Genomic DNA, 27,862 nt, shown 5'->3' with positions numbered 1-27,862 from the left:
AAAATAATTTAGAACCCAGTGTTTACTTGTTCCACATTTTCCACATTGTGTATCTGTGTGTCATAAGCCGGTCAGCCATACTTGTTTATGGGTGGTTTAATATGACCAGTACACTGTGTTTGGAATAAAATGAAATGTAAAAGTGATTCATATGTAATTTCCCTGAATCATTTGAAATAAAGTGTTGCCAAAAGTGATGTGTGCAAACATGTCGGATAAAAAAAACAAAACAAATCACATCAAGACTGCGTAGTGGTTAGTGCTGTGACAAAAATACAGCATGCTTTATTGTCCTGCATGTTGAACAGCTTGGCTTGTGTTCACTGAACTGAAACACATCAGTGTTGTTCATTATAGTACAATTACGCTGAATTACGATTTAGGCGTGTAGTTTGAACTACATTCCACTGCAATAAATATGTAACTGAAACAATGAAGGCAAACCTTTGCTGAAATGAGAAATCCTTTATGACTGCTTACATATGATCAAACAGTCGAGACATTAGTTATGCACACACAATAACCCAAAAATATCAATTCCCCCAAGTTTTTTTTTTTTTAAAATCATGCCCTCTACAAGTCTCATTTTAGTCAACAGAGCAGACATAATAAATAAATTTCTAAATTTACACTTGGAACATTTACAATGACTTAATAGCTTAGTACCAAAAATAATGGAAGACAACTCTCTTTTGATTTGAGTTCATAAGAAAAGCGACTGTAGTGCAAATTTCAAACAGAGGTTCTCCCCCTCAGAGGTTCAGGCCGTGCTGCAGAGGTGGAAGTTGTTACATAAAAGAAATCCTGAGAAAAAGCAACCACCAGTGTGCCCCGCAAAGCCAAAACACAGTAACTGCGTACTTTATTAGATTTAAATTTAGGCCTACATCTGTCATTTTCCTATTTAAACATTATGATTTCACAGAAGTGTCATTTTTAGGGAAAATGGAAAAGTAGCAGGTTGGAGCATTTTTGTTTGCAAATGATGCAGGAACTAAAACTGGTGCTGCTGAAGACTAGCCTCGCTTAGACTTTGGTTTGGACTTTTATTTGATCAGCCTTCCAGATATTGAATAAGCCTTTTCATAAACCATGATTTTTTTTTTTAAAGAAGTATTTATTCATTAGTTCTTTTTCCCCCTCATAACACATGTCAAGGCTGTGCTTTCCTTGCACTATGTAGAAAGGGGACCCATTATGTTTTTTATTTGCTTAAACAGATGGAAGTTTCAAATAATGAGGTCAGTGTTTGCTCAAGTAATTCTTGTAAACTAAAAGCTCAGGCTTCAGATTGATCGAAACATTTTTTTCCTACCCGTCTCTGTATGACATCAGTGAGAGCAGATACCCCTAATGAGACCACCTCAGGTACACAGATCTGGCCATGAGCACAGAAGAGTAAAAGACAGCTCGTTTCTGACGGTGAGGATGAACTGATGAGCTGCACTGAGGCCCAGTATGACATAAATAAATGTGATTTTGAACTGTAATGTCATGCACAGCTGCACAAGAGTCTTGGATTAAAGATACGGAGGTGGAAAAACAGCTTAAGTTTTCTAAAGTAAATGTTACAAAGATCTCTCATTTCATGTTTTCTGCAGTTATTGTCCTGTAACTTTGTAAGGCAGAGTAAAGACCTCTTATCCAAGACAACTTCAGTCATTAAATACTTTTAAAATACACTGCAGCAGACAAAGACCTGTCTTTAAGAAGACAAACCATCCATAGATGGACATGATCTGCAGGCTCTATTTATGAGTCCCAAATCTCACCCTTGGCCCAATTTGCTGTTTAAAAACAGTTTCTGAAGAGGCACACAGATAAGAAAAGAAACTGAATTAGAATCTGCTATCCACTTACAACTTAACTGGTTGGATCTTGGTTTGGAACATTAAACAGGTTTCCAAAAGGATCAACGCATGATGACATCATTGGTTTAAAGTAGAACAGCTCTAAACGGTTGCCTGCAATCAAAAGTTGAGAAAGGAGAAAGCTGATACTGACTGGCTGCAATTAGATGCAGAGGAACTGCAAACTGAGGGAACATCCTCACTGGTTTTACTGGTGATAGATGAGTTCACTGAACAATCGGACTTATGCACAGCGTCCATCTCCTTTATCCTGTCGCCTATTTTGTCCTCCACCTCTTCATGTGATGTTTCACTGTTACACAGCGGCTTTCCTTTGGTCACCAGCTCCATGCCACTGAACAGAGACAGTCTGCTCTGGGCGTGTGGCTTACTCTGAGGTTCACATGAAGCAAGGGTGCTTTTATCTTGAACAGTCTCGGAATCTTCAGCATGCAGTCTCACCTCGCCTGTCCTTACTGGTTGGACCTGATCTTCTGCTAATTCGTGGCTCTGAGCCAGATCCTGACTAGGAGGGGGAGATGGGTGCTTTGGTGGTTGAGTGACACCTGCAGATGAAGTGTCCGGCTGTTGAAGTTTGAAACTGTCAAACAAGTGTGTTGGCAGTAAATTGCTGCTAGAGGTGTGAAGCTGATTCACTGTTGCCTGATGGCTGTTCACTGCATCCTGCCTGGTAGCATGCAGAGATCCGCCCATCAAAGCCTCAAACTGTCGCAAGATCTAGTCAGAGGAGATATGCAGATTAAAAAAAAAGAAAAAGAAAAAAAAGCACAAATAAGTATTATTGGGTTTACTACTTGTCCTTAAGTAGTAAAGTAGTCTCCCTCTGCTTCGTTTACCTTGGTGGCTTTATTTGCCACCGGTCCTGGAGGGCCCTCGCTCAGCTGGCGAAGTCTGTGCTGTGTGGCTCCAAACATTTGTTCCAGAGAGAGGAGGTCAGAGGTCATCAGGAATGCGACAGCACACAGCGCCCGCTGCAAGAGTAGACAAACAACACTATAATCAGAGTAAAGTTGAAACAAAGAATTCTGATTTTCGATGTCTTCTCATTGTTACCATCTTAATGGTGTAGGAAGGATCTTGAAGCTTGCAAGACAGCAACTCCACCACAACCTCACAGTTAAGAATGGAGCACCTGACAGAGTTAAAAAAAAAACAAAAAAAACAAAGAAAAAAAAAAAGAGACTGAAATCATGCCACAAGTCCCAACAATTTACTGCATCACAGAAACCAAAACAACCAATAAAAAAGCTTAAAATAGAATAGAGTAAAATAGTTGAATTAAATAAAAATAACACAAAAGCAGGAGCACAAAAATGTATAATAAGATGAAAATAGCTCAATTAATAATATTAAAAAAGGCAACTGAATACAATCAGGAGTTTACTAAAAAACTAATTAAAAATGAGAAACCAGCTTGTAGAAAAGAACCAGCCCAGGCTGTTGTGTTTTAAATGGGATTTTGGTGCACTGACTCTTTGATGAAGTGTTGGCTCTCCTCTCTGGAAAGGAAAACTTTGGAGCCTTCAGTCAGTTTATTGATGAGTGCCATCTCCTGACCACAATCCCCTAGCTGCAAGGCCTCCACCCTGGAAACCACACAAAGTATGAGAGGAAAGTAACAAACTTAAAGAAAACACAGGCTTATAATGCTCAGGAACATGGCTTACTGCATAGAAAAACTGACAATCCTGGCAAAAGGTTTATTCTTAGGTGACCAGTAAACAGTAAATTGTACAAACTGCACACAGAACATTTGGAGATTATGCTACAAGCTCCTAAATGTGACTGCACTGGAATAAAAACAGCTGGTTTAACAAACTACAAGCCCTCTTCAAACATGAACAATTTTCTGATGTTTCCTTTTCTCGTGTGTCACACAACAGGAGATTAAATGCACTGTCACTGTACAGGCATTGGGTAAAGTCTGTTTAAAATCCAGTACTTGCTCTCAGCTAATGCATTAAAAAGAAAAAAAAAAGGCTCGAGGGCATGATGTGTTAAAAAGGTTAAACTTTTTTGACACTGACCGATCTGATAGGTCCCCACTGCTCTCTCTGCTGGCCCCTGATTGGCTTCCTGTGCCAGCTGACTTGCTGCCCACCGACGCCCTGCTATTGGCAGCGATGTCCTGAGAGGAGTTGTGAGAGGAGCTGTTGCCACTGTCCGTCTCTTCCCAGCCACCTCCTACCTGCCCCGGACACCACTTAGTCACTGGTGAAGTGAAGACACATGAGGAAAACCTTAATTTATAAACATCTGTTCGCTACTAAGGCTTCAGTTGATACTTTTTCCTCAATCTTGCCTCAATAAAATGCGTAATTGTGCCAGCTTCATTTCTGACCTTTCGGTCTACAAGCAGGCAGATTATAGGCACACGCTGGCACGGCCACCTCTATGGGTGCAGAAGGCGCCACCACGGCCCGGTAATGGTTGTCATGGACACGGATCCCCTGATGCTCAGTAGGGGGAAGGACAGCGCTCGCCACCACCTCAGCTGCTTTCTGAATCTTATCCAGAAGTGAGTCGCTGCCTGCTGCAAGGCACAGGTCCAGAAATTTACACACACAGTAAGTTTGATTTGTATGTACTGTGCAGCTCGGCTTCCCTCACCTGTCCCCTGCTTTCTTGGACTGTATCCAAAACCCTGCATTCCTGATCTGTGGGAAGTGGCCGATCCCATACCTAAAGAGAATGAAACAAATTAACTATTATACACACAATGCAATTTAATGACTACTTCTTTCATCCCATCTACAGATACCCATTCTCTTCTATTACTTGTTTATTACATGGCGCTAAAGTCAAACCTGATAGCAAAGTGATGTACAATAGTTTGGCATACAGGACATAGTACATATATTTGGGTCTTTAAGTCTTTAAAGCTTATATCTTTCATCAGGAAAATTATACTTTCTAATTCATTTTTGAGTTATCACTTTCACAAACTTTGGTGTCCACGTCACCCGCCCGCCTGCCCATCTTTGAAAGATGAGTGCCGTTTATGGTCATAATCAATGTGTGTTAGCACTTACCCATTGTAGGGGGGGCAAGGTTAGTTGAAGTGATACTGTTTTTGGAGGGAATGACATCTGTGAAAAGTAAGCGGGCCACTTCCTGTAAATGGATGAACGGCAAAGAATAAAAGTTCTTATTCAAGCCACCTTCCCTTTCTGTGTAACTAACTATATTGAGATGAAAATACAAAACAACCCATGTCGTACCTGTGCTGTATTCCTCACTTTCTCATATAATGCTGTGCCATGGATGGGATCAGGAGGGCCGCTGTAAACTTATCAAATAAAAATTACCCAAAGTGAATATGTATGAACGATGGCAGCAGCAAAATAATGAAAGTTGAACGCACAAATGAGAAAAATCTAACCGGATGCTTGCTGGATGAAGGTGGAGTTCCTTCTGAGTTCTGTGAGGAAATGGTTGGACCCATGACCACAGAGGTGGACAAAAATCTTCAGCACCTGATACACCAGAAGCAAGAACAGAACCCACACTTACTCGTAAACTGCAATCAGCAATGTACAGGTCCTTTAAAGAGACAGAAACAGTAGCAAAAGCAATTCTCTCACCTTCAGTTTGACATGACAGGACTCCACTTGTAGCCTCTCCAGGAGGTATTCCAACAAACACTGACCACAACCTGAAGACTCATGGGAGATTTCTACAGTGTGCTTAGAATTAAGGATATAACACTTCATCACACAGATATTACTACTCCCATGGTTTAGCTGGTATAAACATTTGACTGATAACCCACGTGAGACCTTTTCTTCACACACACAAAAAATATAATTTTAACCTATCCTATCCTAGCCATGCTCAAGGTATGTACCCATCAGTGATTATGTAGAGTCATGGCCACAGCCTACTTATACAGCTCTAAGATACAAAAGAGGCCAGCAGGAGTAGGAACTTTTTGCAGTCAACAGCAGAAGCAGCTAAAGGATACTTCCAATCTCATGGAAAAGGTAGCCAGGACAGGGGTTTTCATCATCTGCTGTAGCCTTCATCAGGGTGGGCACCTTGGATAGTTAGACGAAATTGTGGTTTACCACTTCGGTTGACCGCAAACTGACCCTTAAACCAGTGTGCAGCATTAAGTTTTAACGAAACAACCTGACACGTCCAGTGAAAAACAGAAAGTAAAAAGCCAAAAGATGTTGGTTAAGGATGTTAGCTAGCAGGCTAAAAGAAAGCTATGGTTTCGCAAAAGCTAATAGATTTAAATAAGTACGTCAACGTTACGTGACATTTAACATGTTCGTTTCGGCTTCTCTGTGTTCTTTTTTTTAAAATAACGACTGTCGATATTACTTACTTTCTGAAGAAAGGCTAATCGTTCCATAAATGTTGCCATGATTTAGCAGTCCCAGCTGCGGGTTACTCATCTTCCTTCGAGGTGTACGATGGAAAGGCGGGGCTTGAGGTGACCGCTAGCCAATAACAAAACACTAAGCAGCAATCCTCGACTCTATTGGCGTTTTGGTTAAACCAGGAGTTGGAACATGACGAATCAACCTTCAGAAATGTTTTTTCTGACAAGGAAATGAACGAATCATAGTTCAGATTTTTTTATGGGCGTAAACAGTCGTCAACATGGCGCTGCCCAGGGTTTTCACCGGAGCTCCGTCTGTTAGTTGTATGATAAAAATAATTTCGGTTCTTTTGAGTTGTCAGAGGTTTTAAGAAACTATTTGACACGAAAATATTGCTGCTTCGTTTTTTTTAAAATCGTTGACTTAAAAAATTTACCAGATATTAAAACAAATCTATTTACGCCTGAACAGCATGTCTGGGTCAAATGTCTGGAGTCGCACTAGGGAGAAAATGAGACTTTTCCCGGAACTTTTTGCACAGTGTGCGAACGAGGTAAGTACATGGTGGAAAAATACTGCTTGGTAGATTATCCTTTGAACGGGTTCAACTCTGGAACCTCTCTTCTTCTCATTAGATATGAATAAACTTAGCTGCCTCTCCCATCAAAGCCAGCTGCCATCTCTACAGCAGCTCCCAGTAGGGGACATCCAAAATATTTCCTCATTTAAGCTTTTAACAATATACACGTGCTGCCATGTACTTTATTATCTCAAGATGTAGTTTACAAAAAGACATACCAGTTAATTATTCTTTAAAGCACACATAAGCACTTGTTTGTATTGTATTATTATTTTTTATTACTAGATTTACCTAGTTAACATTTTAGAGCATGGTTTAGCTTCTGGTGAATTTTTGGCAATAAAGTTAATGTGCCAATTCTTAATAAACAAACAGTGGAAATTAAGTTAATAAAAATGGGTACATTTGTTAATAAAACATTGGTCCAAGTAATGCAGTTATTTATTACATTAACAAATGTGCTTCATGTGACGTTTTAATTTGTGTGTTATTCAGGCAGCAGTGTATGGAAAGTGTGTTGCTGCTACCACAACAGGCACACAGGAGCTGAGGAAGGATCTGTGTGCCAAAGAGTTTGAAGCACTGAAGATCTGCTTTACCAATGCAGTAAGTGCCAGTGTCAGCAACTGTCACACTGAAAGTTCTGTTTAATGTTATCCATTTACCTATTTATATATTTGATTTTATTACAGGCCAAAAAAAGAGCCAGATGAATGGAAATCATCCAGGCTTATCTGGACCAATCTCAAGAAGACCAAGTTGACTGACTTTTGATGCTAAGAAGTTTTTCACGTTGGTGTGGTTGAGATAAGCCATTAAGAACTGCCGTAGTCTTTAACGTGAAAACCTGTGCGTGTCTGTGTGTAAATAAATAAAACCCTGACTTTGATGTTTCGATATATGATCTTTATTAATTTTTATCAGCAAAATGTACAGAAATAACATGCATGTAGAAAAATAGTCACAAAAATAGCCTCTTTTATAAAGCAAAGGTCCAATATGTTGAAGTGCTAGGCAATGAAAGACAATACAGAAGTCCAAAATACCTTCCATTATTATATCTTCAAATAAGATCATTTAGTGGAAGAAAAAGACCAGATATTGAGGGGAAAAAAACACATTTTGTTTGAATAAAATATACGCTGTAGTATGTTAAGTGAAAGGCACTAATAAATCAACCTGGAAGAAATACTAGGAATAAAGATGGAATGATTAGAAACTACAGGTATTGATCCAGGTTGTCTGGTTCGAGCTGCTCTGCTGTCCACAGTTTATGGAAATAGTAAGGCTACTCTATATCTCAAAACTCCAGCGTGTAGTTAAATACCTCATTTTGAAAGCATGAAGCAAAAACACTATCAAAGGGCCTGAAGCCACAGTACATAAAATTTGGGGTAACTGGGTTCTATAAGAAAATACATGGATCACATTTAAAAGCATTTACAACATTTACAAAGACCAAGGAACAACTGAATAACAAAAGGAGTACATGTGACTCAAATACGAATAGCGTCCTTTTCAAAAACACTCCACAGAAAGGTAATTGCATAGATGTATGTACACTTTAAACAATGACCTCTTCAAAATTTTCTCTGGAAACAAAAATAAGTTAATATTTACATTCACTTTTGCTCTTTGATAAAGACTTTGGCTTCCTGGCAGATTACACAGTATCAAGAAAAACAACACAGTCCACTTCTTAACAACTCCAAAGGCAAAAGAGAATGTAAGGCAGCAATATCACGGTCCACAGTATTAGAGGTTCTGCAGGTCTACAGTATGTGTTTGACCGCTAAATAAGAATGTGTGTGTGTTATTTAGCTTCTTCATCCTCTGAGGCCTGTTTAATCTGCCGTGTGTGTAGCCTTGCCCCAGCCAGTAGCTGCCCCTCCAGGGCTGCGTGCAGATCTTGCCCCCCCAGCTCCAGCAGGGGCTCCAACCCTGGAACCCCCCTGGACGCCTCAGTGTCCTCCAGGGGCCCTCTAGCCTCTCCAAGTGACCTACGCCTCCGCTTCAGATCTATCTCTCCCTGCTTCCTAACTTTCTCGTGGGAGCCCTGGGGGTGAACCTCGCCATCTTCCTCCCCTTCTCCGGGTTCTGGCTGAGCAGCAGCTTTCTCTTTGAGGTCTCGTCCTCCTTTCTTCAAAGCCTCACCATCATCTATCTTGCCCCCCTGTGCAGCTTTTCCAGCATTTTGAGCTTCTATGGCCTGCTGCAGCTGAAGCAGCCTCTCCTGAGCCTCCTGCAATGCCTCCTCTTTCTTTGCTTTATCAAGTATTTCATTGTCCGCTTTCTGCAGCTCCTGCTCATATCGCTCTTTTGCAGCTTTGTCGCGTGCAAGTTTCTCTTTTAATGCTTTTTCTTTCTCAAGCTCTTGCTCTCTGATCAGATTCTCTTTTATTTCCCTTTCCAGTCGTTCTTTTTCCAGCCTTTCTCGAACTTCTTTCTCTATCTTTTCCCTCTCCAACTCTTGTTTGGCCACCACTTCCTGTCTTTCCTTTTCTATCCTTTCTTCCTCTAGCCTTTCCTTTTCTTTTCTCTCCATTTCTAGCCGTTCTTTTTCTAATCGTGCCTGAACTTCTTTCTCTATCCTTTCTCTCTCTGATCTTTCCCTCTCTAACTCCTCTTCCCTGGCTAGCTTCTCCTTCATTTCCCTCTCCAGCCGTTCTTTTCCTTGTTTTGCCTGATCTTCTTTGCCTACCATTTCTTTCTTAAGTTTTTCAATTGCCTCTTCTTCTGGTAACTGATCATTCTGAGCTACAGGTTCAAGTTTTTGCTTCCCCAATGGCACTCCCCTCGCCCCGACCTCACTTTCCTTATGTGATTCTCCTGCGAGCGCAACATTTGCATCCTCCTTGTAAGCTGCTGGTACGGCTACTTTTGCAGGGTTAGCTTCAGCACCTTTATCTTCAACCTGAGCTTGATTCTGGGCCAGAGCATGAGCCTCATTTCCTCCAGCCTGTGGAGCTCCAGCTCCCTCCTTGGGCTGCTCCAGTCCAGACTCCTTAGGTTTTGCTGCTCCACCTTCCATCATCTCTGGTTGTCCTTGGATGCCTTTCTCACCATCGCCTTCAGCAGCGCCCCCTTTAAATGCAAAAACATTACATTTAAGTTAAGGGCCACCACTTAAATGTGGCCCTTAACTTAAATGGGCCACATTTAAGTTGTGTTTTCTTTACAAGTTGTCATGACTACAAAAAAAAAAAAGAAAAAAAGAAGGTATATACACACCAGCAGGTTGTTTCTGGTGGATTTCCTTGTGTTGTTCTTCTATGACAGCCAATAGTTTTTCCTGTTGGTCCAGAAGCCTTTTCTGTTGTTCTTGTTGCTCCTTAATGACCTGCAGAAGCACCGCGTGGTCCAGCTGACCCTCTACATGGAAACAAACCATTCAAAAACATTTAATTAAAATAAGTAACGACCTGTTCAGAGAACAGGGCATTAGTTAGGAGGCTTAATAAAACTAGGGCCAGACTCTGGGGGTGAGGGGGGCAGACAGGAAACAGTTAATAATCTACTACTTCCAGTTAACACGCTCTTCTAGACTGTAGCCTTAAACAGGCAGGTGTGGACACAGATTATGTTAACAGGCAATGTGAGTGGGTGCTTTTAGTTTACTAGTATTAAGTTTAAATATAAACACACACAAACATAAAACACACACAACTGTATAAGCAATAATTTAAAAAAAAAAAAGATGAGCCATTTTGTAAATGTTTAAAAATTTGAGTGACAGACAGATTGAGATAACCTGAAGAAGAGGCAAGAGGGAGTTCATACCTGCAACCAGCTTTTTTATCACTGCGACAGGAGTCCAGCAGAGACAGAAAGAAAAGATGGAGAAAAAAGGAAGAGAAGGCAAAAGTAAACAACAGAATAACAGAATGAGAAAGTCAACAAAAGCCAAAAAAGAGGATCGAGCTAAGTCAAGAAGTGAGAGGAAACATCTGTACTTCTTTTTCTTTTTTAACACCATCAAACAGGGAATAATAGGCAAGAAGGGATCATTAAGATAAAACAAGCGAAGCAGGAGAAAAGAAAGAGGAAGTGGGCTACATAGCAGTCTAAATTAGCCAATAAGAGGAATACTGCACTCTCCCACCCAGAAAACAAAGAGGTTAAATTAAGTGTTTGTTATTTATTTATTTATTTATTGAGCCTTTCCTGTAACCTGACTTCATATTTGGATTTTTTTTTAAAGTCCAGCATTTCATTTTTAAATAAAGTCCTCATATATCACTTAGTTAAAGTTTCACAATTTTACCAGTTTGACATTTTTAATGTTCAAAAACACATTTTTTCACATGCTGATTTTCCTGCAGCAGGAACTCTGAAACAACGTTTTACCTCCAGTCTCTTCAAATCCTGCCTCTGGAAAGCTCAGTCTGCTCTGATTGGTCAGTTGATACCACATTAGCGAATCAACATTGGCTACATACATCCAGTACAGCTCTCTAAGAGCTGGAAACTGCTAAAAACAACAAATCGTCTTCTAAATATAACCAACACCAACGCACCTGCTGCCTTAAACACGTCTTAACTTCAGCAAAGTGATTTTGTAAGAAAATATTTGATATTTGAAAATTAGAAGAATATAAATATAAAGATAAATGTACTGGGATTTTCCCATTAATGTTGGGACAATGTTGTGGCCATAAAGGTGATTCACTAGGTCTTCAGCTTGTCAGATGCAGTGAATGCATGGAGACTCTTGTATTGAGTCTTGCTGGAAACAAGAGAACGTCTCGTATGTGTTTCTCATAGCGGAAGCAATTTAAAGTCAGAGTTGGCGGAAGTGGCTCTAGTGGGACAATTAGGGTGCATCTGGATTCCATTCAGGCAGCAGCTCTTTCCATGCTTAGCAAGCTCTGCTACAAACTTAGTATGTCAGTGTTACACAGTGACACAGATAAGGAAAGCCTGGACCACATTTTAGCAAACTATTAATATAAAATAAAAACCCAAGTCTGTGTCTGCACAAATGTGAGGGCCATTCCCCCGACCGAGAGCAGGTCATGGTTTACAAAAAAAACTATCAGCCACTATAAATGCGAGTGCAAATTGATTTAGGCTGATTTTTAAATGTGGACGTGATTAAGGTTTTTCACAACATGCTGAAAAAATTGGCAGCTACTAAATAAATGAATTTAACTTTGAATTTTATTGAACATGTCTACTCCACTTACCTTCCATCTTGTCATCTGCTGCATCTTTGCCTTCAGCAGCTGGAGCCTCTTCTCCAGCAGGGCGATGCTCTCCTTCAGCAGGTGGAGCTTAAAGGTCATTACATATCACAAACACTCTCTTAGAACGCCTTTTTCATCATTTTGCTTAACCAACAGTTAAACAGCTTGAAATGCTCACCTTTCTCTGCAGCATCTGCAGCTTTCCCCACTTTATGGACTTGGGCTGCTGCATCCTGATTGGCTTCTGCAGCCTGATTGGCCACTACACCTGCATTATCTGCAAGGGGCTCTTTAACAGCGTTGAGATTCTCACCCTCCTTTAATGGGGCAACTTCCAACTTTTTGCCTGCTTCTGCAACAGGCTTATCAACCAGCTCGTTCGACAAGACTTCACCTCCACCCAGATCCTCTTCTTTTGCAGGTTTTTCATCAACCTTGTCATCTTTGTTTTCCACTTTCAAAGCATTCTCGAAATCTTGCTCGTTGCCTCTTAGAGGGTTTTCTTCAACACCTTCTGCAGCAACAGGTTGTTTGTTTTCATCTTTCAGCTCTGCAATGTTCTTTCTTCTGTCTACCATTACTTTGTCATGAGGAATGGGTGGTTCATGACGATGGGCCTCTCCCTCTGGCACTGCCACACCTGGATAAATAAGAAATGGTAATCCTTACAAGTTCGACATCCAGTTAATGTTCCGATTTTGGTTCAGTTTCCTTACCCGCATCAGGACGATCCAACTGCACCTCCTCGTCCTTCTTCTCCTTCGATAGATCAACTGGTCCTTTAATCTGGGGGGGCTCACCTGGGTCCCGCTCCACAGGCTGCACCACCTCCACAGGCAGATGATTGTCAGGCTTTTCTATCTCCACTGGCTTCTTGTTTGCAGGGTTGTCTGCATGTAGGTGCAAAAAATGGAACGTCTCATTAATGCTACTGTTCTACTGTTTCACTATGGTCAGCTAATCTAATGCCAGATATCATCCCAAGATATCCCCATATTTTCATCACAGTTTTCTGACACAAACAAGACGATAGGTAAACAAAAATTTATGCAGACAAATATATGAGGACAAAATCTGTGATCGAATGTATTGACACTTTCGTCAATGATTAAAAATGAGTTGAAAATTTTCTGGAGAGACGAGATCAAATCAGAACTAATTAAGTTGCGAATAAGGCTGGGACGAGTTTAGTGATCCAATTAGAAGTTCTCTTTTTGGAACAAGGCTAAACAAAAATTTGATCTGCCCCCAGGTAACAGTACAGGTTCTTTTGTTTATTTCCCTGATTATATTCACTTGGGAGGAAAAGAAAACACGACACATAGCCAGATTTCAAAAATAAGAAAAATAAGCTGCTTTGTAAACTGTGTGGAGCAACCATCACCGGTAAAAACATGACAAACTTTACACTTTATCTTTTAGTCGACCGAATCAACTTTAGATTTTAGCCCACTATAGTCTTATGACATTTAGTTGATTAAAAGTCTAAGATTAAAACAGTTAATCTTAGACTTCATTTCTTGGTGCTATAATTCTCATACCAAATGCCATCTGAAAATATGGACATTTTTGGTTTTGGACGTGTACAGCCACTAGGGGGCAGCAAATACTGAAAATGGCAAGACTGGCATCAGTGATGTGTCGAATTAATGAGGGTGACGGGAGAGAGAAATGATATCAGAGTGTGGCAGAAAGAAAACAAGTTTTTATCCTGGCTCTTGTGAGTTTAGTGTGAAGCAAAGCTGGGAGGGAAAAACAAAAATCCACAAATGAGAGTTTCTGGATGGGAGTGAACAAGAAGGAACTGCACAGTAAGAAAAGACCACGAGAGCTGAGGATGATTAACTGTCAGGACTCCCTCCATGCTCTTCTTCTTTCACCCTAAAACTGGAAACATCAGCTCAGAAGGTTTCCTCTGGGTCTCGTCTCCATTTTTTTTTCATTTATCCCCAAACCCATATCATCATCACCCCACACCCCATTTCCTTTTATACAGCCAGCGCTTGCAGGCATTTTATAGCTGCCATGTGAGATATGCGGGGAGAAAGGGGGTGTAGACAATGTATTTTGGGGGGGAAGAGGTTTGGAGGGGGGTGGCAGGAGAAATGAACAGAGGTAGAGGGGTGGAGAGAAATTGCTGGAGTTTGAAGGGCATCAATCTCGCTTCATCAGTGTCAAGCACTCAACACTGCTTTCAGATATTATCAAGAGGTTATCTCCTCACCCTGCCTGTCTGTCTACCAGTCACTCTGTCTGTCTCCATCTTTTCTTCTCCGAGAGATAAAAGAAAGCCTTTCTTCTGCCGTGGCTTTGTGCTTTTGTTTTAGTCTCACTGGCCCTTTGCTACTGGTTCACATTCTCTTTACAATGCGCCTTCAAGGTGCTGCGAGCAGTCTGTGACTTTAAAAATAAGACAAGAAACAAACATGTCTCTTGTACTGCTGGTGCATTTTAAAGGAAATAATTACATGCAACTCTGCTGTCCAATCTCAGATGCTACAGACAGCTCCGGCTCTGGCCCACTGAGGTAAATGTTTCCATGGCTCATTAGTAAACCACTTTCATTTACAGCCCATCTAGTTCCTAAGTGATTGCCAGCCATTACAGAAACTCGCGATCTTTACCGTGCAGTTCAGGGATGTCTGGTAGTTCTTGCTGGCTGTTCTTGCCAGGTGCAGGAGGAGGAGGTTGGATCCTTGGACCGGGGCTACTGGCCGAAATTGAGAGAGTGGTAAAGGTGCTGATCAGCAGGATGCCCAGACCAACAAAAAGCACCAGCTACAGGACAGGAAGTGGAGAACAACAAATTGTCAGACAAAATATTTTCCCCAAATAAATATACTGGAAAAGTGCAGATTCAAAGCTTCTAACCTGAGCAATGATGCTGTTCTTTTGGATCTTTCTGTAGATGAGAGCAGGACAAATGAAGCAGATGAGGCTGCCCATGGTGGCTCCAGTCAGACCCAGAATAGTTTCCACTAAAGACAGGAAAACCGGTTTAATAAAAAATCTGCGGGCCTGTAGTGCACTAGTTCCAAAACAGAGGTGCTCACCAAATGTTAATGGATAGAGTGCTGAAAGAGTTAGCTTAAATGTCTGAAATGGTTATAACAAACTGGACAAAAGTTAGCTCGACAAGTGGTACAACAACTAAACTAACAGGAAAATGATCTGGAGATCCAAGGTGTGCCTCCCCAGATGTTGCAGTACAATGAAAACTTAATTAAACCAACCTAAACACTGTTAAATCAACATGACACCAACATTACCAGAGCTGAAGCGTTTCTGTCTGTTTCAGTGCACTGGTTCTGTTTCTTTGTGCCAAAAAAAGACTGGGTGAAAAAAGACTGCTAGAGTCCCAGATCTGGGCTCCTCATTACAAACTGGATTCATAACGGCCCCTCACAGACGCCATCCGTGGCACACTGCTGCTGGCAGCAGCGAGCCGTGGCCACACCCAAGTCACAACGAATGGGCCTACTGGGCGTCAAGCCCGGAAACCCATCGTTCATCTAGAGGACGGACACCATATTGTTTCCCTCAGATTTAGTGCCCATTCCCCCCAGGGTCCTTACCTCCTTTCTCCGCAGTCTATTAGCCTGATTAAATACACAAAGAGCCAATCTGACCGGCTCTGTGTGTGTCTCCGTGTTCACCCAATCAAAACTTTAACAAACAGTGGGTGGACAAAACACAAAATAATGCTAACCTTTACATCTATGCAATTTTGGAGCGTTTTGTGAGAGAGACAAGGACTTAAGGAAGCTGACGGAGAGCCAATACTGGTGTGTACTGGACGTTTGTTTGTGTGCGAGTGTGTGAGAAAGAGTCCGGGAGAATAATAGCCCTATCTTCCTGTCTGCCCATCTAAAAGGAGATAAAAGTAAGGGCCCTGATTTAAGGACTGTGTTAGAGTGTGACAGTCACTGACTCGTAAAGTCACATTCACACACATCGTAAAGCTCCCCAGCTACGCCCACATAAAGGAACACATGCACCTTAAGACCTCCAGCGAGCAGCACACATACACACACCATTTTATTTTAGTCCATGAAATCCACAACCAATTTTTCTCACTCACACACACACACACACACACACACACACACACACACACACACACAAAAAGGACGTACCGTTGGGGATGAGAATGCCCCCCAGCATAGTGCCAAACACAATGCACAGGGTGATCATCTTGAAGCGCAGAGGAGGCATGTAACCCCCAGCGGCAAATGTCCCATCCTTCTGCTGTAAGACAAAAATGGTAAGATAGAAAAAAAAGAGCTAAAGAGGGGATTTAGTGATGTAACAAATCTCACATTTACAAACTGATTACAGATTCAATACATTTATGCTGCGCACAGCAGGGAAACACCTGCTGTTTGTGTTTACACGAAAAACTTCTAAATGCATCTTCAAACTGCATGAAAGAAAGAATGGGAGGTCCTCTTTCACAATCTAATTTGTATCCAAATTCTCATCCCTCTACTATTAACAATTCAGTAAAGTGAGAAAACCATCAAGCAAACAAGCATTAAGACTTTCTTTTTTAAAATGTAGAGGACAAAGGGAGCGTCTGAGTATATCTGAACTCACTTGCTGCTCAAAAAGCATAGTGTTGATGGCCTGGCGGCAGGGCAGGATCATCATGGGAAATCCAACAGCTACAGACATCATAAAACCAACGCGTATCATCTCTGTCACCAGGTTGGATGGAAAGTTCATCAGCACGTTCCCTGCGATGTTCTCTGTAAAGCTGACGTACCCAAAGAAACCCACCTGGAGACAGAACCAAACATGGTGTTTGGGGAAAAGCAAAAAGAAGGAGGAATTTTTATAGTTTCTGATGCCAATATCAGCCATCAAGACTGTTTTAATATCAGGATAAAGACACATTTCTGCCATAAATAATATAAAATACCAGAAACTCCATCAAGAGTGTGTACTGTAGGATGCTAAGCTCAGAATACACATTGTTGTTGTTTATATAGAGGTCATAAAATCTTGTTGTTTCATGAGTGAGACCTATGACAGACTAAAAGTTGCTCTCTGATTAATCACGCTTACCAACTTACATGCAGGACAATGTCACTGCTCTTTCTCTTCATCATGTTTCCCTCACAGAAGTGACAAAACCATCATGAAAGACTGCAAAAATCTAACATGCTAGTCTTTCTCTCAGGACAAGATACAGTGCAAGTTTTGTCCATAAAGACCAGAGGCAGTATGTACAAGACTGATGTAGCCTCAGTGTCTGAAACATGAAGCCGGTGTGGAAGTGCCTCAAGACCTAATTTTTTTTGTCACATCCGGTTTTAAAAACAGCAAGAGAGCAATGGCTAAAACTCAGCGGGTCTTTGGTAACTAGTGAGTGAAGTTAAGGTAGCTGTTTGCATCTTTTATATACAGTCTATGAATAACTGACTGATTTGCAAGCTCCAGATTCAAATCAATGCCTTACACCATCCAGATTAGTCTGATATTGTGTAATCTAATCCCATTAAAAGACATTAAAAAAAGTGAACTCATGTCATTAGCTTTTTTGGCAGTGACCTGTTAAAATTTTAAGATAAGTAAACTCAGATACTCTTTAATATTACAAAATAGGAGTGATGTGAACACAACTGAGAAAGAGTGGTTCCACTCACTGTGATGTAGAAGATGGTAACAACGTTGAGAGATGAAGTGAAAATGGTGCTCATGCGCTTAACAGACGGCTCATCGAGGCTGTCGTAGGTTGGTAGCACTTGCCTGTAAGAGATAGTAAGCCAAAAAACAAAACAAAAACACCCTGTATACTGCATGGCACAACACTATTGTTGCAATGTGATCTTATACTGTCTGAATTATCAGACATACAAATTCTACAATGCAACAGTTCTAGCAGGGAGATCGAGGAACGTAGTCCTACAGATGTTTCATTTGATTTTTGTCCCCCCAAACAGCTGGCAATATGACAGTCTTCACGGCCACTTACTTCAAATTTAGAAACCGCTCTGTAGCGTTCCTTTATTAAGCAGCCATATGGGGGTCCATTTGCGATGCTCAGTAATCAAATGATGCATCTCTTCCCTCATGTCCTTGTCAATATCCAACTAACACTGGATGGTTTAATCTACACGATTTCATCTTCTTTGTTTAGCCCATTAAAAATATATGAATGCAATGCAATTATCAATAAACATTTGAAATTAATACTTCAATCTTCTACTTAGATATAATCAAACTACTTTAAAAAGTCATTCGACTCAATCAATCATACAACATCATATAAATGAAGGTTTTTCAACAATTGGAATCTTCATATTGAGAATATGAATCTTAATTCATATTAATATCAATTCATGCTTAAAGTTTTATTTTTTTATTGCAGTCATTTCTCACGATGGCAGTAGATGAAAGTAATGTAATGGGAGTGGTAGTGATGTACGGTATGCACAAGTGTTTGTCTAGATACCACTGCATATGTGTTTGTGTGTGTGAGAGACACAGTATGGGTGACAGTAGTGAAGGCCGGCTGAGGCTGAAATGCTCGTCTATTAACACAGGTGTCGACCTCCTTTCATCATTTCCTGTCCTGTGCTTTAAGGCGAGTGTGGGAGTGTGGAGGGGACCATCGGCACATTAACCAGTGAATTTACAGGCTTTATATATAACTGCAAGTGGCTGGACAGGTTTTAGAGCATTATAAACTTTCCTGGCAGACTCTTTTTACTCGCCTCCTTTTTCTCTCTCCCTCCCTTTCTCTTATACATGTGAGAGGCGAAAGACAGAAGAGAGAGAGAAACCATAACTTTCACTGGCCTTTGTTCTCCCTTTGCCTGACTCTCTGTTCACACACTCGGTTTTATTAGCTAGCATGATGCCATTCCTTGTGCTTGTTTAATGTGGAAACCAGTTAATGTTATAACCAATGTTAAATAAAACGTTATACTGCAAGCGCAGTGCAAAAGCATCTAATGGTTGCTCAATAGACCTGACTCGGAGGCTAGTCCTTAAACACAATGAAATCTCAAATATGATGCAGACTGACTGTGGGAGAAGTGAGTGTGTGGAAGACAGTGTCATTAAATGGGACTGGAAAACACACCAGCAGTAGCATCATAGAAAGATGTTTCTGCCATACATGTTTTTCTTATGTCCCTCTATTATGAGCTAACTGCTCCTCGCTGTTCAGACGCTCAGCCAAAAAACAACAGGGCCAGCTCCCATCCCATCATAATGGTGATGTTAAGTAATGTTTTAACTGAAAGTAAACACATTTCATGAATGTAATAAAAATCCAATGTGCTGAGAGCTGTTTAATCAGCCTGTGAATACATCAGTGTGTCTGTGAGATGGCGGCAGTCCAATGTGTTGATTAGTGGTTTGGCTTAAGCTGCCTGCCGCCTAACGGAGCGCTTGCCTCGCTCAGCCTTACCACAGGCCAAGAAATCGCCATGCCAAATATCACTCAGCACTACTAGTGGGACGACGGAGGAAGCACACATAAACACATACAAGCTCATACTTTCTTCTTGTTGGATCACATGCACACCTCGCTTGCTAATGATCACGCCTGTCTGCCATACCATAATGTTATGTTAGCTTTGTGTGATTACATTAATTAAAAAGTCCTGTTTCACTCCCAAGGCTACAGTCGCCCACTTCTATCACTTACCTCACTCTTTCTCGCACAAAACAAAACCATACACTGCCACCACCCAAACATCTGGCCCCTGATGACCTCACCGTAACACCCTACAGCCCTCTCCAGCACCAAAGATTAACTTGCTCCTGTTAGACATTCATGTCTAACAGGATACTGGTGCAGTGAGCTGAACCACCCGCTCAGCTCACTGCACGCCCAGAGTGGGCACTGAAGCGTAGAGGACAGGACAAAAAGAGGCAGTGACAAAGCATGCAAATGAGTGAAAATGGAGGCAGTAAAGAAGAAGAAGCTGTGATCAGTGAAAATAAACCAGTGAGCATTGTGAACAGCATGCAAACGCTGTGTTGGAAACCTTCCTATTATTTACTGTTAGTAAAGACTGCAGCACAGCATTCATTATATATAAGAGCCCAACCGATAGGACGCTCAAACTTTGCTAGCTCTTTTGACCTAATAAATACATTATTACCATTACATGTAGTGGTATAGCATCACAGCTGGGCACACAGCGGTCTGGAGTCAAACAGGGTCTTTACACTAACACGTTTCTTAATAAAACATTGCTGGGAAGTGAAAAGAACACCTCATTTTCCCCCATCATTTTTCACTTTCGCTAATATTAGGGTTGATATCAGATGTTCACCACATGAATATCAAGGCCAAAAGAATTCACTTTTATCCTTAACCACTTATCCAATTCCGGATCACTGGGGCTCCCCGAGTCTACTCCAGCTGTCATTTGCTAAGAGGCGGGGTACTTTATTTAAAGTGCACTTTAACTAGAGCACCAGACTGCTGTGACTCGATCAGGTGAGTAACAAACTGAAGAAACCTGCGACTTAAAGCACAATAACGGAGTCTCGTGTGGCGTTAGTGTTAGCTGACGAATGCAGAGGAGAGAGGAGGAGCAGCGGCACAAGAAGGCAACAACGCGGAAGCTAAATTAAGAATTAATTCCTCAACAGCTTAACTCTCCCTGTGTGAGCATCGCAGTTTGATTTAGTGGGATTGTTGTGGAACGTGAGTCTCTCTCTGCGTGTAAGAGAGACGTTATCACAGCTACAGAAAAATTCATGGATTATTAAAGTAAGGTGACCACCTCACTTTAAAAATGCATAATATGTGTAGGCAAGAAGAAGCTAGTGATGGATTGCTCACATATATTATCAATTGCTTCTTCTGTATGTCATGATTATCATCAATAGCCATATATTACAACACCTCTGGTGCATATTTATAGACAGCAGCTAATGCATAGTCAGCTTCAAAAATCCAACATGCCTTCCCTCTCAAAAAGCATCCAGTACTTTGCAGCTTTTGCAAATCTAAACCATCCACTTGATTTTATTTTTTCTTATAAGTGTCCGCTCATCTTCTGTGTCAGATTCCGTCATTTTCTGGCTGAATTAGAAAACACAAAGCGAAAAGTAAGCGCAGATGGTTAAAACTAAAGAAAGCACATCTAAGCAACAAAAGCAGCTTCTTTTTACAAATAGCGATGCCTTATCAACCACCTCCACCACAAATCTGTTTCTTTTTACCCCAAATCCTCCACCGTGGCTTTAAAAAAAAAATGCTGTGAGTATTCATGCACCAATTGTGAAATTTTCTCTACATGCAGCGATAAAACATTTAGTTCCCTGTGTGGAAGAGCGGAAAAGCCCACGTTTTGGGAGTTACACTGCACATATTTATAAGACTAATATCGAACGTTCACTATAGGTCACTGAGCTTCCAACGTCAGAATTCTATTTAGTCGTGGTTGACATTACTTTCATCATGTGATCCTGCACAGGTGGAGGAGTACTTACGACTGGCAGGCGAAGGCCATCCCACAGATGGGGAGACAGCGAAACACACCCTCCCAGCGCACCATATTGATGTGCCCTAGCCACCAGCCGCTGAGCAGCCCATGTTTGAACGAGGACAGCACCATCTGAGGGGAAGGAGGCGGGGGGAAGGGGGAGTTACAGCCCAAACCAAATGGAGAAAAGTTGGGGAAAGAGTGAAAAGAAGAATGGGAACAATACCCTCGCTTATGGCTCACAGACAGATAATGAAAGTAATAAATGGGGAGAGAAAAACCAGAGAAAATGAAGAGCTGGAAATAACAAAGAGACGTGACAGGAAATCCCACACTGAACAAAACCTGCTGTAGTGGAAAAACTGGAGTAATGAAGATGATACAAAATGAATAAAAGCAAAAATCATAAATTTGCAAGAAATAAGAGGCATATGAAAGGAATATGTAGACAAACACTAATTCATAGGTTTTCATCAGCATGTGCTCTGTCTTGCTCCTCACAGCACCTGATAAGATCCCAAAGGAAAACCTGCCACACCCACACAGACCAGGACTGAAGGTGGAGGGCAGCAAAAATGAGCCTGTCACTTCCCTATGTTCTCTGCCTTATTACTACTGCCACCAAAAACACACACACAAACACACAGAGCTCAAATGGCTCAGACCAGATCACAATCAAAGGTGAGATTGTCGATGATTGAAAGAAGGAGGAAGAAGGCTCAGGTAGGTCGGAGGAGGGAGTAAGGAGTGTCACACTGCGGGGGAAACATTGCGCTTCCTTCACTCACCCCCTCTCCGTCCCCACCGCCTTACAGTGGTATGTTATATTTTTGGGGAGGGGGAGGGGGGTGGATTCTATGGTTTACTTACGGGTGACAGCAGAAGGTTGTGGCGATAATAGGCAGGCACTGAATGACCCCCTTGAAGCGCCACAGGTGAACTCGCTCCACCCAGGAGCCCGAGATTATGCCGTAGCGCAGAGACGACAACACTATCTACAGCACCAGAAGCAGAAACAGCAGTGGAAAAGGAGGGGGTGGGAGGGAGCAAACAAAGGGTGCGGAAAGATGAGGAGAGTGGAGTGAAAGAGTGATGGTGGGCAGAAGGACGAGAGAGACAAGACGGGAAAGAAAGAAGTAAAGTAGTACAATGGAGAGAAATGAAAGAGGGGGACAATTAATGGTAGGATGAAAAAGGGAGGGAAGCAGGTACATCACTGTTAGATGGTTAGGGGTCTGGGCCAGGCCGGGCCTGGATCTAAAGCCGGACACACACCACACCACTGTTCCACCTTATCGACATGCCACAGAGCTAGAACTCACATCACACAGAAATAGTACAAACAGCATTTTGAAGTCTGTGGAACCAGTACTGCAGGTCAGTAAAACAGAGCTACCCACACATGCACGCACCAACTGTGTGTGCATATTTAAAGAGTAAATGAGTTGAATCACATGAGCCAGAAAACTGCTGCTGGATGGTTTCTACACTCAAACTTTTCACCTCTGACCACACTTCAGACTAAATGCATCTTGTGCAGGGGGCTGTGTGCAAATGCAAATGGCAGCGTGCTCCTGCGGTTCTATCAGAACGTGCTGCATAAAGCATCATTTCTGGTCCCACCAGAGTGCATGTCTGCATACACGTTTTTGCTTGGATGGGGTGCAGAGAGGTTTTTACGGACCACACGTGCTTCCGTGTGTTGTTGTGTGGGCCAAAATAGTGGCGCGAGCAACAGCGGAGGTTATCGCGAATGGGAGAAACATGAAATAACTTCAAAGATCAAAAAATAAAGTATGCAAAGCACAGATAGTGTCTCAAATGGACACTTTTCATTGTTTTTAACAGTTTGGCTTGTTGTATGCAAGAACTTTGCTTTTCTCTGAGTTGGCCTGATAGACCAACAACAACACAAGCAAGACTGGCCCACAGACCGGTTGTACCACATTCTCTGTTGTTAAAAGGAGAAAACGTGCATAGCTCCCTGCAGGCCAACAGGCCATCTCCGCCCTGCCAGCGGACTGTGAACGCGCTCTTCCTGCTGAATTTCGCCTTCGTGGCATACAACTGCACTTCTTTTAGAAACTGTTCAAAATTCTGAAATCTGTTGCAAGAAATGTGCTCCGTGCTGCACTGACGCCTATTTAGACTGAACTTCACATGCATGACATGCAGTTACTGTGGCCAGAAGTGAAGTTTGATTTAAACATTGGGCTTGGCCACAGAGCAAAAGTTGTAATTTATGTAACTTCACAAACTTGAAGGTTATATTTTGATTTCTTAAAGGAAACTATGTCCCAGTAGTTACTACCGCAGCCAGCTGATGTGGTGGTGCTGTCAATCAGTGCTGACTAGCTGCTCCAGAAAGATATGCACACACACTGTTTTGTCTTTAAAGAAAAAAAAGCATTTTACATGCTGCATAAACAGCCAAAAGTTTAAGTTTGATATATGTAAAATAAATCGGACATATGTGGGAGTTTCTGTTCTACAGTTGAGTTTGATGTTTATTGCAACTGACCATTTATTCTCCACTTACTTTCCATTAACACAACTTTTAATGTCTCCTGTGGCCATTTCCAAGTAGTGCCTTCCCAGGGCAGAGCCTTTTTTCAGTCTATAACGAGCAGCGCAGCAACTGTTCTCTGTCTCAAATGATTTCATGCAGATTTTCTCTTTAAAAATAGGAGCAAGACAATATGGCATTGCACAAGGATGTCACAGCTCTGTACAATGGTGCGCGTAAGAAAGAATTAACAGGGAAGACAACAAAACGACCACTTGGCCAAATAACATTTTGAAAATCAAATAAGCAACCATGGCTAATAAGCTGTGCTGCAACTTACACATGCTTTAAATCTATTTGTACTTTACTTGCTGTACTAACAGACAGGCAACAAAAACAATCTTTTTTAATCTTTTTTACTGATAATTATGCTTCAACTATTTGCTTCTCAAGATCTGCAACTAAAAAGAATTTCTGCTACAGCCTATTCACATGCACTGTGTAAAGTTTAGATGTATGTGTGTGTGTGTGTCAGTGGGCTAACCGTGAACATGAAGAGGGTGTAGAACATCAGCGCCATAGCTGAGAAGGACTGCAGAGTGGCCATCATGTTCCTCTGCAGACTCAGAGGGAGTACGATGAACAGCGACACTATAATCAGCAACAGCACGCGAAAACTGCCGGTCACCTATACACAACAGAGTGACAAAACAACACACTTGCTTAGTTTCAGTATTTTTCCTGTTTTCACAACATCTTTACAAGTGTTGGTCGCAAAAGCCTAAAATTATGAAAAAGTAGAAGCGAGTAGCAACAAAATCATGATATCAAACCTGTAAACCCAACAGCTGAGCAAAGAAATTTGAGCCCAAATCAGCAATGACAACATAGAAGGCAATACAGGTCCCCAACATCAAACCGATCATGCTGCAGGGACACAAAAAGAGAGAGACAAGAGAAACCTTGTGAAAATGTGTTTTTAAACATGACCTACAATGCATAATCTAAATATCCATTGTAATGGATCCATTGTTTCCACTGAACATCTAAAATGTTCCAGTGATCCAACAACTGTATTACTGATAGGCAGAAACTAAAATTTGTCAATGAACTTGCCTCGTTTCCACCAGTGCTTTTCCTGGTTTCCCGTAAGCGTGGAAGGCTGCGAAGAATAAAAGTGCCATCAGTGTGAGCAACATGCAGTGCACTAAAAATATTCCATCCTGATAAAACTAACAATCAAACAAGATTAAATGTCCTCATTCATCGTTTGTAACACATATGGAAGCAGCTTAAATATTGTCCTTGTGGGCAGAGATTTGTTTACTTTACTGTTATTGACACTTCTGCACTTGATGTCATCTAACATTGTTATAAGCAAATAACGTTCTGCGAACAGTTATAAGCAAATAACGTTCTGCAAACAGTTATTAACTGTTCACAGAACTAGTGACAAGTAACAACTTCTTTCGCCACTTTAACCAGGAATCAGCTGTTGCTTAAAATGGGCACCATTCAGGCTTTTCCACAAACATACTGGCGACTGAAAACATTACATAACAGAACAAAATAAATACAAGTAAATATTTCTCTTGTTTGCCACTTTAGCTCACCCAGTCCAGCATAGGTCCTTCGTTTGGTGCTGCTGGCCGTGTGGACCAGAAACATACAAGACTTGTGGGTCATCCATGAACAGAAGAACAGCAGGATAGTTCCCAGCACTATCCCACACTGTGAGAAGACAGATGGAAAGTTAGCAGGCGTGTCCTCAAGCCAATTCAAATGAGATCGTTCTTAAACTTTAAACAATATTTCTTCCTTCAAACTACTTAGAAGCACAATACGGGGGAGGAAACCTTCAGCCAGCTGGAAAACAAGTATACCCTGGAAAAGATTCTGATGCTAGGCCTACAGAAAGGAACAGCCAAAACAAATACAAGCTCCAAACATGTAGTTGTGCTAAAAAGGCATGACAAAGTTAAAAATTTGGGAATAGCTTCGTTGACTAAAAAGAAAAATCATGTAATAAAGCACTAAATGCGATGTGAAGGCATTACATGTTCATAGAAAGTGGAGATATCCTCCAAGATAAATCTGCTAAATCTGCTCCATCCCTGCTGTCATAGGCTGAGAACCTAACATTCGAGGAAACCAGAGTACCCGGAGAGCACTGATGAAACCGAGCACCACTGAGCTCCCCAGAGGGTGAAATCCTTCACATGAAAACACCTCCTAATTTCATATAGTGATAGTGATGATATAAATTCATCTCTCTATGAAAAGTGCTGCTGATGGATGGAGATGCTGCTTACCAAGTGCTCACTGACATTCTGAGGAAGCTGGTGATTCTCACAGTCACTCATTAATATCCCGTCATGCTTATTCACTTTTATATCTCATTTTGTTGTTATTCTTCTACTCTACTACCTTTAAGAGGCAAATAATGTACTTCTTATTCAATCACATAACCCTTTGACATTGATATATATTATATTTGTACTGGTAAAAATGAAGCTACCTGACAGTGAATAACACTGTTAATATGTTAAAATGAGTTTTCCTTTTAAAAATTAGAAGATGAATGCAGTAACAGCAGATCTTTTTCCCAGCAGTCCCTTTCTTATGAAAGATGTATAAGTTACTAATGTTACTAATGATATTAATAAAGGCATTGTTCACTTCAGGTGCTTAGTAACACCTGTTTACCTGTTGTACCTTACTAAAACTTTGTGAAACAAGATTATGACCTAATATGACAAAAAGAGGAGAAAGGGATTTGAGCATTCCCTCTGATCCTGCAAATATTTTAACAGAGAGTGGGGATTTTCGGAGAGACTTAAGGACAAGTCCCGCAAGGTAAGCGTCGCAGCAGCAGACTCACCTGTTTGAAGCAGAAGGGCATGGTGAGCACACTGACTCCAACGATGCTGTTCACCACGTTCATGATGAGACCCGAGTTGGACGCAGTCATCTTTAATCTCCTAAGCGACGCTTCTTGCTCCTTCGGTAAGAAAATGTCAAGCAAAGCCGGACAGCAGCAAGCTGCAGGCGAACGGAGTTATAGGAGTGATGGCAGAAACGGCAGCGCACAGCTGGAACCAAACTCATCCGCCGATTAATGACGTGGCGCTCTGAGAGGAAACACGGAAACAACAGAGCTTAACCCGCGACACACTTCCAGTCTGTCTTCCTTTCAAATGTTACAGTAAAACCGATTCACACCGCCGAGCTCAATGTTTACAATGCGACCGGATAAAAGTATTTTAAGTCACAGGTTGACCCGTTAGTAGTGGCACCACTGTAGTCTCATTAGCTCACCTTTCTCTTCCACTTCTGTTCCTCGCCCTCCGCCTCGCTGTCCTGTTTATGTTATCATTGGTAATTTTGTGACATTAAAGGTCAACTGTCGTCTTTTTGTGTATATAACCTGCGAGTTGATTAAAAAAGGCAGTAAGTCCACCAAGGCTGTTTTTCTAAACGCGTTTCCAGGAAGTACAGATGGCAGCCGAGTAGTGATGGGTCGTTCGCGAACGAAATGGCTCTTAGAGCCGACTCTTTGACGTGAACGACGCGAGCCGGCTCCTTATCGCGAGCCGTCACGTGGGTTTTTTTTTTTTTTTTTCTTTCTCTCAGCCTCTCTCTCGCACTTTTTTCCCGCTTCACTCTGCACGCGAGCCTTGTGCTTTACGCTGGGCAGAGGGGGGAGGGGCGGTAGTTACACTCAGTAGCACAGGAACAGAGCCAGAGAGAGAGAGGAGAGGCAGGGACAACAACATTAGAAAGGTATAGTAATCATCCACAACTATTTTCGGTTGCAGATGATAAAGGATTGAGAAAGTTTATTCATGCAGGTCCATATGACAGAGAATATGCATGTTCTTTTAGTTTTCATATTATAATTTATATTTAATTGTGTTGTGGTTTGCAGTGTTT

At 41.6% G+C, this 27,862-nt stretch overlaps 3 protein-coding genes across 9 annotated transcripts; 1 reads left to right on the top strand and 2 right to left on the bottom strand.

Annotated features, from left to right (window-relative positions):
• Positions 1–250: 250 nt before the first annotated feature.
• On the bottom strand, positions 251–6,286 carry tepsin (TEPSIN adaptor related protein complex 4 accessory protein). 4 transcript variants are annotated; one of them, XM_085465818.1, is made up of 13 exons: positions 6,205–6,286; positions 5,836–5,908; positions 5,456–5,547; positions 5,254–5,347; positions 5,093–5,160; positions 4,904–4,985; positions 4,482–4,553; positions 4,213–4,404; positions 3,899–4,082; positions 3,344–3,457; positions 2,925–3,003; positions 2,708–2,842; positions 251–2,588 (listed from the first exon to the last, which is right to left on the bottom strand). In XM_085465818.1, the coding sequence occupies exons 1-13, from the start codon at positions 6,241–6,243 to the stop codon at positions 1,971–1,973; spliced, it is 1,842 nt and encodes a 613-aa protein (XP_085321944.1). In that variant the 5' UTR covers positions 6,244–6,286; the 3' UTR covers positions 251–1,970. The 4 variants fall into 4 exon arrangements, with proteins under 4 accessions (XP_085321944.1, XP_085321945.1, XP_085321947.1 ...); XM_085465819.1 differs by having other exon boundaries at positions 4,213–4,401; XM_085465821.1 differs by having other exon boundaries at positions 5,836–6,002; positions 6,205–6,264.
• A 144-nt stretch (positions 6,287–6,430) lies between these two features.
• ndufaf8 (NADH:ubiquinone oxidoreductase complex assembly factor 8) lies at positions 6,431–7,679 on the top strand. 2 transcript variants are annotated; one of them, XM_085465835.1, is made up of 4 exons: positions 6,431–6,525; positions 6,674–6,755; positions 7,278–7,388; positions 7,475–7,679. In XM_085465835.1, the coding sequence occupies exons 2-4, from the start codon at positions 6,675–6,677 to the stop codon at positions 7,493–7,495; spliced, it is 213 nt and encodes a 70-aa protein (XP_085321961.1). In that variant the 5' UTR covers positions 6,431–6,525; position 6,674; the 3' UTR covers positions 7,496–7,679. The 2 variants fall into 2 exon arrangements, with proteins under 2 accessions (XP_085321961.1, XP_085321960.1); XM_085465834.1 differs by having other exon boundaries at positions 6,438–6,755.
• On the bottom strand, positions 7,667–27,460 carry slc38a10 (solute carrier family 38 member 10). 3 transcript variants are annotated; one of them, XM_085465816.1, is made up of 18 exons: positions 27,248–27,460; positions 26,811–27,060; positions 25,543–25,660; positions 25,046–25,091; positions 24,763–24,856; positions 24,474–24,617; positions 22,294–22,418; positions 17,617–17,719; positions 16,565–16,747; positions 16,105–16,216; positions 14,840–14,946; positions 14,593–14,746; positions 12,685–12,858; positions 12,147–12,608; positions 11,969–12,055; positions 10,563–10,583; positions 10,014–10,154; positions 7,667–9,866 (listed from the first exon to the last, which is right to left on the bottom strand). In XM_085465816.1, exons 2-18 carry the CDS (start codon positions 26,898–26,900, stop codon positions 8,596–8,598), a joined length of 3,432 nt encoding a protein of 1,143 aa, XP_085321942.1. In that variant the 5' UTR covers positions 26,901–27,060; positions 27,248–27,460; the 3' UTR covers positions 7,667–8,595. The 3 variants fall into 3 exon arrangements, with proteins under 3 accessions (XP_085321942.1, XP_085321941.1, XP_085321943.1); XM_085465815.1 differs by lacking the exon at positions 22,294–22,418 and adding an exon at positions 21,431–21,555 and having other exon boundaries at positions 27,248–27,459; XM_085465817.1 differs by lacking the exons at positions 10,563–10,583; positions 22,294–22,418 and adding an exon at positions 21,431–21,555 and having other exon boundaries at positions 27,248–27,458.
• Positions 27,461–27,862: the final 402 nt, after the last annotated feature.

The sequence above is a fragment of the Copadichromis virginalis genome, linkage group LG8 (assembly GCF_057382275.1).
Source record: "Copadichromis virginalis isolate Kocher_CV1m ecotype Utaka linkage group LG8, C_Virginalis_male_GT1.1, whole genome shotgun sequence".
NCBI classification, from domain to species: domain Eukaryota; kingdom Metazoa; phylum Chordata; class Actinopteri; order Cichliformes; family Cichlidae; genus Copadichromis; species Copadichromis virginalis.
The sequence above is the reverse complement of the archived record's forward strand: the minus strand, read 5'-3'. Positions and strand labels throughout refer to the sequence as shown.